The following is a 12,660-nucleotide window of genomic DNA, read 5'->3' as shown; positions in this document are numbered from 1 at the left end:
GTACAAATTTGCTTCAGTTCGCTAAGACATATTTGTCTTACGTGCCCTCTTCGGAAACTTTGTACAAATATAGAACTTACTACAATACACATATAGTTGGTAGTAGTGTGATGGTTATGTGTATATATGGGCTTTCTGTGTGTCATTGAATAATTCAGTGGTCGTACCCCAACGTTTCAAGGGTAAGATTGTCTAGAATACATGTATATAATGTGTGGAACTGGAAAGGTATTTTTGGTAAGAATGGAAATGCACCAGTTAGAAATGAAATCCTAATGTGTAAAAGTTACAAACGTGTACATATTATACGTTTAGGCAGTTAATATAGGTAGGAAAGAAAATGTTTGAAAACCACCTTTAGTATTAATTTTATTAGAAAGTAACAGTTATAAATCGTATATCTGATGTCAACGAACTTTTTTAAAACGGTTTCATCTGAATTTTCAAGCATTATGAAATTAATGCGATGTGTAGGTAAGTATATATTATGTGAACCTACCATTACCCAAACTTAAAAGCCTCCCCAATACAATCCACTACATAAACATATCGATTGGCCGTCTATCAAAACGCACGCACACCGCCTCACGATGCAAGGAAGTGCATATCTATTGGAAGAGTTCGTCCATTTGGGCCCCGAGACACTGGCTCCTCCTCCCAAGGGACTCTCCCTTTCGGGCCCCGCGTGTATGTGTGTGTAGGTGTGTGATAAATAGACGACGGTCGCACTCAATCGAGGGTTTTATTTTTGGTTCACTGTAGTTTTTGTGATCTTGAACTTCAGTTTGAAATAAATGTTGGTAGAAAAATAAGAATGGGAGATGCAAATGTTTACATAATTAATAAGTATACTTTGGTGTAATGTCCATCTGAAATAATCAAGTTAATTTTATAATCAAAGAATTGAAACGCAATTAGCGTATAGTTCAACGCAATTAACAATTGGTTACGTTTTTGAGTCGTAAATAGGTTTAAATGGGCATGTTTAAAATATTCGAAATTTCATCATAAAGAACGATGTCACGAGGTTTCAATAAACAATATCGAATATATCCCCTGAAAGCCCACCTAATTGACCGTTTTTGTAAAGAGTGTTTCATACACCTATTTTTTATACACCGTGGGCTGGTAAAACCCGACAGATTTTAAAGATGTATTCTTGACCGCATTTAGAGACTAAAATGTCACACATAGTTTTCTGAAATCGGTCTTGTTTTAGAGATAATGTCAACTCTGTGAAATTTTGTTTCTGTAATAACTTAGTGAAAAACACTTTTTTGACTATGACGCTGCCACTATGTGACTTTGTTTAGACACATACATACTGTCACATTAAAATTTTAAAGAAAGCTCGCAATTTTTATCTGTAAAGAAAAAAGCTTTACTTATTGGTGTCCTATGCAGAAAACGCAATTTATTTTTTGCCGTATTTGACCAAAACTCGTATAACATTTATTGATGCTTATGACCTCAGGCTGTGTGGTTAAAATCTGTCGGATTTTACCAGCCCACAGTGTACATCGTCGGTTAAAAGTGTAAACCTGCTGAATCTATTTTAGAAATTTATTTATTTTTAATTTTAATGAGTATAAAAATAGGTACAAATTTCTGTTTTCTAAAATGGAATTGGCTGGTTGACACTCTTAGCCAACGATATGTGTATTTTCATTAAATCAGCATTTTCTTCCAGGTGGTAATATCAACGCAAGTGATGGTCGACGGTCCGCTGCTGGCGATATCGGACAACATGTTCGTCCACAACAACAGCAAGCACGGCCGGCGCGCCAAGCGGCTCGACCCGACTGAAGGTATTGACGCCGCATCCGACACCACTTGTACGTTTTTGTTTTTTATTTTTTATTTAATTTGTGACCAGTAATTAAACTGCCAAGTTTTAAATACTGGCCAGTTATATTTTTATAGTGCTTTTGGAAAAGTGAATACTAAAAAGTTGTTATCAGAATAGGTACAAAAATGAATAATATTAAATTATAATCATATTTCATTGCAGATTTTTCGAAATATTCATTTAAAAATCCTTTCGTGGTGCAGTGATCACTAATAATAAAAAAATAACATGTTCTTAAAAATGAAATGAAGACCGAACGTCTACAATTTTTTTTGGCTTAGAAAACGCATGAAGTGAAACAAAAGACCCTTATACCTAGTCAATATGTAATTTAAATGAACTCACAGTCGATCAAACAGAACAGTGTAAAATTCATAATATAAAGTTAGTCATTTGTATGCAAGGAATCAAAGTAGACATTTCGCAAAGAAGTTGGTGGGAGGAGGTAGGGGTGTTGAAGCGAGCATGAAGCAAGTAGGGATAATTTAGTGCGGAATTATGCTCTGAAAAAAAAAACTTTCAGATACAACGTTTTGGAGTAATGAATTAGGTTAGGGTTTGCGAAAACATTGTAACAAGAATGATGTCGTTATTTTTCTTTTAGTTATAAATGTTATAATTTTTATGATGTGATAATACTTTCTTGTGACTATTTTATAAAGATAAACAAATAAATGTTTTGTGAGCTTCTGCGTCTCTGATTTTAGATATTTAAGGCCAAAAACGACATGCCAACTCCCAAAAAGACAAACTCTTAGACGGTACCTATAGCAAATTATTTACTTAAGTAATTAATTTCCTTCGACTTCAAATAGTACATTTGATGACGAATTAACGTTGTGAGACCAGTGACCTACAGGAAACTTATTTTTTATCCGATAAAATAATCTGATTTCTTATGGAAATACTGCAGCTCCATATCGGTTGCCTATCTTTATTTTCTCGGATAAAAATAAAATTGTCAGTTATTGGTTCCTGTCGATGATATGATATGAACATGATACAGTAATAGAGGATATTCATGTAGCAAATGCATAAATAATCATTAAGAGCATACATATTATCCTATAATATTCTATTTATCGTGGGATGTATTTATCATCTGATATTGTGAATAGACGTAAAACAAATAAAAAATGTGTTAATGAAAGCGATATAAAGAATCCTCTCCACGTTGTGTTTGCGTGTAAAGTTTCCAAGAGGCCAGACGGCGTGAAACCGACTCGAAGGGATTACGCGGTGCGAACGAGAAAATTTGCACAAGTACTTTCTGTTAGCTTTACTACGGAACCTTCGGAATTTCACGCTTTGTTTCCCCCTTTAATGTATTCGGTAAAGACTTGCCAGTTTTCTGTCTAATTTGATCTTTGTTCGAGTTTGGTTTAAGGTCCCATCGCAGGCTAACGCCTAGGACTACTTTTGAGTATCCTGTAAGAATAGCTAAACCAAAATCAAGTTTAGAATGACCTTTACATTGTTCAATTGATGAATTTCAACTTTGTAAACCAGAGTAAAAAGCCCATGCCAGCCAAGCAAACTTATAAATAAAGTAACATCAGTTTGAACATTTTGCGCAAACCGACATTATCAATCAGTTATCTTTATAAGGTTTTATTAATACTTAACCATGCATTGTGCATTTTGCCGCTTCATTGATTTTTAATTTATTAATTAAAAATAATAAATAATAATAATAGATATTTCTGTTACTTATATAAACGCGACTATAATTTTATACGGTAGCCAGAAAATGCGTCTTAATACTCGTAATGCATACCATTTCCCAAATATTATGTACAACATACATGTGATGTACATAGAGATTTTATTATTAGTCAAATTAAAAAAAGAACCTCGGGCGTAATCTTCTTTCGTCCCCTTAAATTCACTTTCTCTTCTCGTCTTTATTACCGCGCCGTTTTGTTCGCAAGATTTCTCCCCCTTGTCTTACGGCGCGTATCCCCCTCGCAACAACCTTCTTGCATTCCAACTACAACGTCAACAATGGCATAACAACCATTAAATAACATGCAATCTTTAACTTTAACACGTAGGGTTACATCTTGTTTTCAATTATCACTGCACCGTGTCTCAGTCCTTGTCAACAGTGTAAAACCAACTTTTACGGTCTGCAATTGTCCTTTTTCTGAAACAGTCAAAGATAAACGTTCAAATAGGACGGAATGAGTTTTAGTGGTCTGGCGTTTATTCAACTTTTAAGTTGTAAGACGTACTGTAGTACTTACATTCAGCCTATGCTCCTGCTTAGTTTGGAAAGGAGTTTAAATACTTTAAAATGTTTCTAAAATTCAGGAAGGGTTAGTTAGGTTGATCGTAGTTTTAATGGTATATAATTTTATGCTTTCTTTTACTCCCTTAAATATACTGAAAATATATTTAAGGTCAATATTTTTTGTTGCGCAGTTGCGCCAACGTAGCGGCGAGCAGCAGCGGCCGTAGAGTTGACTAGACGCCAACACTCAAAAGAGGCTAGTGTTGGGTGGCTCTAAAACTTAACAATAATTTGTTCACAAACGGATGGTATTAGGATTAAATCATTGATATACTTACACCATAGATATAAGAAGTAAGGAGATTTATAACGAAGCATAATTTCAACGAGTCTCGCTGTCTCCAACTGTCCCCCACTACATCATTAAAGGCGTGGCCAGACAACCAACTCACGCGCTGTGATTGGCCAAACCGCGCGGTGTAGGAGCCTAGAGCGGCGGCACTAGAGTGAGGACAATTCGATAGAACTATCGATATTTTACATATTCTGAACATGACCTTAAGAGTTTTGAAATTTTTGTTTTAAGTAATAATTGCCATAGATTTAATTTATATTCCTTTAAATTTTTGACCTTATTTGCGAGCTAAGAATTTTAAGGTACGTGTAAGGTATATTAGTTAATCCATAAGTTCTCTCACAAAGGTTTTTACTGATAAAATGTAATACAAAGCTTTTAATTAAAAAAAAAAAAACATGTACCATGATGCGAAAACTTGTTTATGCTAAACTAATCAAATTGGTTTAAATTTTAGTCATTATTTGATGTAATGTTTGTTTAAATTGTTTACTTTGGGATTGTCGTTAGACGCGAGCGCTCGTCTGGATTCTACTTCACAAAACGGAGTAAAAATCAGTGTTTCATTAAAAAAAAATAGTTTCAGTTTATTATAGCATATTTCGTCACCAATCGAAAGCAATTCCAGCATGTTACATAGAGTTATGAAGAACTGCGAAAGCAAGTTATAGTAAATTATATTGTAAGTATAATGCACCATTAAAATAAGCTTTTAAATCATATGTACGAATAATAAGAAAAGAGTAATCATAATTATCAGTAAAAATCTTTCTGATAGAACTTTTGGATCGACTAAGTATATTTTAAACATATTTATATTCTATCGTTATATAAATGAAAATGATCCAAACAAATAACACTTTTCTCGCTTGGAAACCAGTTAGGGCCTCTACATGTAGCATTTATCCATTTTTCTTTTTATACTCGGATTTTTCGGGAAACTGAAAAAAATTGCAATCATGAACATATTTGATTATACCTAGTGCAGTTATTCGAATCGTAGCTAAGAACCTGAATAAAATATACTTCCTTCTTCCTTGCGTTGTCCCGGCATATTGCCACGGCTCATGGGAGCCTAGGGTCCGCTTGACAACTAATCCTAAGATTTGGCGTAGGCACTAGTTTTTACGAAAGCGACTGCTATCTGACCTTCCAACCCAGAGGGTAAAACTAGGCTTTGTGGGGATTCGTCCGGTTTCCTCACGATGTTTTCCTTCACCGAAAAGCGACTGGTAAATATCAAATGATATTTCGTACATAAGTTCCGAAAAACTCATTGGTACGAGCCGGGGTTTGAACCCGCGACCTCTGGATTGCAAGTCGCACGCTCTTACCGCTAGGCCACCAGCGCTTCAAATAAAATATACTTATAGGTATAAACTATAATGTTATAAATAAATTGTACTTAATTAAATCAGTTTATTTTTTGGCGTACTTATTCGATTTTTAATCCAAATTAATAAGTATTAAATTAAACATTAGGTGCATATAAAATAATTGTTAAATTTTACTTGAAAAATAATTACTTTGATACACACTATATCCAAACATTTTTATCGATAACGCTCAAAGATCAATTATATGCACGAGCACCACTCTATTTCGCGGCGTCAGTGAAGGCAGCGGTTGGCGGTCGTACCAAGAAACAATAATGCCCCTGTGAATATCGTTAGCGGTTTAATGCATTGCGCCGTTGCTTAGGACACTAAAATAGTTTTCCATGCCAAAGCGTCAATGTAGAATGCATAGACAAATTGCCACGCGTTTGTATGACGACATGGTCTGACTCAGAAAAATCATATGTCACTGGATTTATTTGTTAAAATGTGTGGTTTTATTGACTAATACGTGAAAAAAAATGTACTCACATGTGGTATGTAACTTATAGTTTTTGGATGCACTCCTATTTCGACACAAAATAACGCTATAATTCGGCATTTCAATAAAATTGACGCGCACATTGTTCAATGACAGCTAATTTGCTACTGTCTTATGGCGGGCCGGTATGGCCACGATGTGGCCATGTCGCGGCGACACGCGCCACGCCTCCGTCAGCCATCTAGTACTTTCTATGATCTGAGACTTACACATATTTATTCATACAGAACTATAATTTATAGATTCGTTTTTTTCTTGCCTTGAAAATATTTAAATAAAATACTTTGTCAAATATGTTGGTATGAAACAAAATGTTAACCATCTATAGATAAACTTAGTTTTTTAAGCATTAGAAAAAACCGAAAAACGTAAACAATCTTAAAGTGTCTTAATATTGAAAATCGCTTTAATACAAAGTTTATATTACTTATGTTATGAAAGCAAAATATAATTGTAACATATTTGCTGTGACTAATTTTTCAAAAGTATTTTGTTTTTATAAAAATACACAACAAAATCACTTACATTCTTCCTAATACTAAAAAAAACTACTAAGTGATCAACTTCAATATTTTTTCTTACATTCCAAGTATTCCATCAATACCTATCCAACCTTAACTTTATCCCACTTTAACAATTTTGATTATTATTTACCAAGTATAATTATTCCACAGCGGGTCTATATCCCCCGCTGCCTGTGGCGACTCCGTGCATAAAAGCGATTTCACCCAGTGAGGGGTGGACGTCAGGCGGCTCAACGGTCATCATCGTAGGGGACAACTTCTTCGATGGATTGCAGGTCGTTTTCGGGACGATGCTGGTTTGGAGTGAGGTGAGCTTTTTTAGCCTTAAAATGTGTTGCATAGCATAAATTTGGTAACGTTGAAACTTTAACGCCTAATATTAACGCTATAAGATAAAAACTCTTCACCATTATTAAAATTGGTTAGCAACCAAAACAAGGCATTGGGGAACACATGAATGTCATATTACATAATATGAAAAGCCTCATAATTAACAATTTAACATATTAGTTCCAATAAGTTTAAGCTTGTACTTTATTTTCTTAGTTAATGCTAAGTCTTCAGTATCGCTTCCCCTAATCATAAGCATTTTTTACGATGCTACTTAGCTATATTTTCCATAATATTGACGATAAAATTATCTTCATCAGTTAATAACGTCGCACGCGATCCGGGTGCAGACGCCGCCGAGACACATACCTGGCGTCGTGGAAGTGACGCTATCGTACAAGAGCAAGCAGTTCTGTAAGGGGGCGCCGGGAAGATTCGTTTATGTTTGTGAGTAATTCACACTTTATGTCCTCTGATCTCCTGCTTAGACATATATAATCAGTGCTGTTTATTCTGACTATATCCCTTTTACTTAATAGATTTGCTTAAGATCAGTCGATTCTGAAGCTCCTTCAGTTTGTGGGTATTAAGGATACTTCCACTCTTTTAATATATCTGCATTAGATCTTCTGGTTAAGCCTTAATATATTGAGCTGTGTGTTCTTAAGGAAATATTTAAATATATTAGGAAAATATTATCCATCCCGAGCATCGATAAGCTTGAAAACATATTCTTGTACTGTACAGTCTAAATATACAAGGCTGGTAAAACCCGCCAGATTTTAAAGGTGTATTATTGACTGTATTTTGAGACCTAAATGTCATACAATTTTTTCTGAAATCGGTCTTGTTTTTAAGATAATGACAGTTCTTGTAAAAAATTGTTTCTGTAATAACGTGGTGAAAAACGCCTTTTGGCTGCGATCCTGCCACTATGTGACTTGGTTTAGACATACCTACTGACAGACAGTGACGTTGTAAAGGAAACTCGGAATTTTTATCTGTAAATAAAAACAAACATTACTTATTTGTTTAATGTTTTTTTCGCCAAGATGTAAAAAGAAATACCGTGAGCAGAAAACGCAAAACATATATTTTTCAGCATTTTTATTGTAGAACTTGACCAAAACTCACATAATTTTTTTTGCTCCTTATAGCCTCAAGAATGCGTGATTAAAATCTGTCGGGTCTTACCAGCCTACGGTGTATACATCCAAACCTTCGCCCCATCAATCAACGGCATACAAATAAATACTTTCCCAATTTTAGCAAAACAAAAATCTTCACCAAAAAACAGTAATTCGGCAACTCTAACGCAATCTTGCACGATCCATCAATTAGGCTTTCATTTGGTAGTGGGCTAACTAATGATTGATTCTGTTTTTCTTGTTCCGCATAGCAGCGCTGAACGAACCGACGATAGATTACGGGTTTCAGAGGCTACAGAAGCTCATACCGAGGCATCCTGGCGACCCGGAGAAGTTACCGAAGGTATGTTAACAAAAACATGTTTTGGAAATATTATAAAGTTTATTATCGAAGAATATTACACAATAAAAGTCTAAAACATGAGCATTTCCAATAAATAAGAAAATTGCATTGTTTCATCAGCACTCTAAACACTAATTTTTCCCCAGGAAATAATCCTAAAAAGAGCAGCAGACTTAGCAGAAGCGTTATACTCCATGCCCAGAAACAACCAGCTCGGTCTGGGCGCTCCTCGGTCGCCACCAGCCAGCATGCCTTTCAATTCCTACACGGGCCAGCTAGCTGTTAGCGTCCAGGATACGGCAGCATCGCAGTGGACTGAAGGTGAGAAATCGGTTTTTATATAACTTAGAACTTTCATTGTGAAGATGGTTGCAATGAAAAAATCCACAATCAAAGTAATATCAGATTTCAATATGAACCTTGCATAATTGAAGCGATTTTTGCTAAATTACATTTACTATGTAATGGAGTAACTTTTGTTGGAGTAGTTACCTCCAGCTCCTTAGTTGAGTTTTCAGTCTTTCAGTCTTCCATTTATTGACGATTTGCTATGTACAATACCGTATAATATATGACAACTCAATCTCAAAACTATAAATCTGTTACCTTCTTATGGTTTATAGCAAATCCTGGTATCTACTACCACTTTATAAATTTAGTATATCATTATATTCATATTTAATATTTTGTTTAACCTCGTTGGCGAGTACAACAGAAGCCTAACGATAATTTCGTGTTGACCCCAGGCTTTTTCTTTTAGAGGAGTACGCGAGGAGCGGCGGGTCGGTGTCTCCACGGTACTGCTCGGCCGCGTCTACCCCCCACGCCGCGTCCTACCCGCACCCTCAGCACTACCCCGCACCGCCGACGTCGCTCTTCAACACTACCTCGAGTGAGTATCATGTGACGCAATGACTCTCTCACCAATCGTAGTTGTAACGCTACTTCTCATCACGACCGATCTGCACCGCGCTGCCTAGGTCAAGAGTATTTACGCTCCAAAAAGGTTATGATTTTCCTTTCGTCACCAAAGTTATTCTTCAACACCACCTGCAACGAATAGTTAATATATTACGTAAGTTCTACTGATCTCACCTCTCTGCAAAACTAGGGTCTATGGGCCTGGTCATGTTGCATTCTTCAGGCAGCACTTGGGTGAGTAACTTAAGTAAATTTGTATAGTCAGTGACTAACTTTTCTCTGCTGCTTGATGTCAGTCTCTTAATTTCTTTTCTTGTTCTATTTTTTTTGTTATTTCATACTAGTTAAATTATGTTAAAAATAATACAGTGTACACTACAGTGTACAGTACCTATGTATTATCGTAAATATAATTTGTGCAAGATAAGGTTAACTAATTCTTACCACAAATGTTGCCTACAATGAGTTTGAATTATTTTATCACATAGTAGATCTAGCCAAGGTGTCATTCAGGGCTCACTGAGTCAACACAGCCTTTAAGTTCACATTCGCCACGCTTGCACGCTTGTTTGACTACGACGCTTTGTGTTAACCCCTGTTTTTATCCCGTCCAGTGTCCCTGGGCCCGTATCATCCGGCGAACCTGAATGGACATTTATCATCTGACCATCACCACTATAACGCGTATAACACGAAAGATAGCGGGCATTACAGTGAAAGAAACGAGAATTCAAAAAGCTCGGCTGACTGTCCGGCAAACACTCATACAAAATGCACCGCGAGCGATATGAAAGGGGAGGAGAGTAAAGAGACTAAGCTAAGGAGCGCCTTTGCGGTCGTCAGGCAGAGTCCGCCGCGCGCCGCCAATTTTCAACATCATCAGAACTGGCAACATCTCGCCGTTCAGTGTTAGTAGTTTTATTTTATTTTATTCGCTTTTTGTCTTGTATTATTTGTTTGCTTGGTTTTTATTTTGCTCTTGTTACATTAGTTTTTCCTTATCTTGTAATGCTTTTCTGGTTGTACTCTAAGAGACCTGTGTGACCTAATCACAATTGGGTATCTGTTACAAGTTGAATTACCTTGTCTGTTTCGTTGTTGATGCGAACATAAAATATATTTGTGTGCCCCCGTATCAAGGTTTATAATATGGTTTGTTTAAAGAGATGGTCTGGAAGTGTATGTGTATAAGTTGTACTCATGTATAAGTTGTTAGATACATATCTCGGGTAATTTTTATATTCTATGTTATTGTCCACAGGAATGGGAGGTCTAGTATCATCGCCTTTTAGTGTAAACCCCTTCTCGCTGCCGACGTGTAGCGCGCAACAGTACGCGCAACAGGCGCAACTAGCCTCCAAGTAACCCAACCTGTAATACTAAAACGCACCCTGTAACGTAAATAATGGTCCATATTTGTAACGTCGCCTGTTACATCGCGTACTTGTTATACCCAAATAGTAATCTGTAAATTGATTTCAATCGAGGACTTTTGTAAATAAAATTGTATATTATATGTAAATAGTAGAATAATCAACTCACACTTATTAGTTTCTTTGCTAGATCAGAAAAAACAATGTAGATTTTATATAAATAAAAACAGATGCCCGAAGTAAAATTAAGTCAATAACCTGCTCAAGTCTCGGGCACCGCATCCAGAATACCAGAAAGATTGTATCGTATGTCTTGTTTTTGTAACATCTGTGATATATTTATTGTAAGAAACGTTGTAAATTTTGCTGTAATCCATGTATAAATTTTCTTATTATTAGAACTAATTTCAATTCATGGCTTTAGGTTTTGTGAATGTGACTTCGTGAGTAAATCTTAAAATACTATTCGGTAGGTTTATTTCGTGACATTTTTCTAATCGTTTATTAATGCAAACAGTCTCGTCGTTAAAAAAAAAAGTATTCTGCGAGAAAAAATATACAACAAAAATTGTCTACTGAGTAAACCTACATGAATGTTGATCATATCTATAAATCGAAACAAAACATATCCTGTTTGCTAATGTATCCACATAATGGAATTACGGAGCGGTAAAAAAAAAAAACAACGAAAAAGTCTAAGTTGAGGACAATGTATACGAAAAATATAATTTTCCTTTAGAGCTCCTGCAGTGTGGGAGATTTTCATGGATTTTCTTTCCGAATAAGAAATAAGTAGTCACGTATATTGTTTATCTGTATCGAGTAAGATTTGTACATTGTAATCGTTCAGGAGACAAATTATCACGAAATACAAAATTAAAGTTATCTATACTTACACAATGGTTTTATTCAAACACATATAAATAGATGTAGCACACAATTATATCATTAAAAGCATCCCATGCAATAGGTGTAAAAAAAATATTGGGGATCCGTTGTAGGGCATAATCAGTATCAAGTTCTTATTAGGAAAAAATCGAAAAAGCATTTTTTGAGATGAAAATTTTTTGGCCTTTGTATGGAGGGTTGGCTGACTTGGAGGACCTACATCAAAGAAAAAAAATCGCGCCAAAAAATGTTTCTTTTCTTACACGGATCTTCACTAGTTATGTTACATCATGCTTAGCAAATTGGTTATAAAGGTATTTGACTGACAGGTCAAGTCAGCTTGCAGAAATGTCAAATTTTGTAGGTAATTGTGTAAGATTAATTTACGTTTGACCAAAGCCAAGGCCAAGTCAAACGACACTCTGAACGCGTTCTTTGTTTATTATGTGTAGGTATTTACAAATATTTGATTGAACTGTTCAATTATTATAATTTAACAGTCCTATTCCTCTTCTTCTTTAAGCGGTGTTTGCTGGGTGGACAGCGTTGTCATTTTATAATAAGAATTATTATAAACAAAACATAATTTTAATGGCCCATATAATTCAAAACACCAACCCATCCATCACAGTCTCGCGTCATTTTAAAGCATATCTCCCATATGGTACATTCGGCCCCCTTGAAATATTATACTAACAATTTTTGTGCACAAGGGTGCATTGTGTCTCTAACTAGATAATGCACAGGTTTATCTCTACTCCTAATTGTACTACTAAAGAATGGGGATCGTATTACTTGTGTATTAGCATTAAAATGGC

At 35.5% G+C, this 12,660-nt stretch overlaps 1 protein-coding gene across 6 annotated transcripts in view; it reads left to right on the top strand.

Annotated features, from left to right (window-relative positions):
• LOC133522825 (transcription factor collier) overlaps positions 1-11,854 on the top strand; it is a 73,722-nt gene extending 61,868 nt beyond the window's left edge. The window contains exons 9-16 of one of the 6 annotated variants that reach the window (XM_061858289.1): positions 1,691-1,808; positions 6,990-7,147; positions 7,490-7,616; positions 8,569-8,660; positions 8,807-8,981; positions 9,421-9,552; positions 10,196-10,489; positions 10,843-11,854. In XM_061858289.1, the coding sequence (XP_061714273.1) occupies positions 1,691-1,808; positions 6,990-7,147; positions 7,490-7,616; positions 8,569-8,660; positions 8,807-8,981; positions 9,421-9,552; positions 10,196-10,489; positions 10,843-10,844 (1,098 nt within the window). In that variant the 3' untranslated portion in view covers positions 10,845-11,854. Of the gene's footprint in view, positions 1-1,690; positions 1,836-6,989; positions 7,148-7,489; positions 7,617-8,568; positions 8,661-8,806; positions 8,982-9,406; positions 9,553-10,195; positions 10,490-10,842 lie in introns of all 6 variants that reach the window. The other 5 variants (XM_061858287.1, XM_061858290.1, XM_061858288.1 and 2 more) reach the window with 5 other exon arrangements.
• Positions 11,855-12,660: the final 806 nt, after the last annotated feature.

The sequence above is a fragment of the Cydia pomonella genome, chromosome 11 (assembly GCF_033807575.1).
Source record: "Cydia pomonella isolate Wapato2018A chromosome 11, ilCydPomo1, whole genome shotgun sequence".
Lineage (NCBI taxonomy): Eukaryota > Metazoa > Arthropoda > Insecta > Lepidoptera > Tortricidae > Cydia > Cydia pomonella.
The sequence above is the reverse complement of the archived record's forward strand: the minus strand, read 5'-3'. Positions and strand labels throughout refer to the sequence as shown.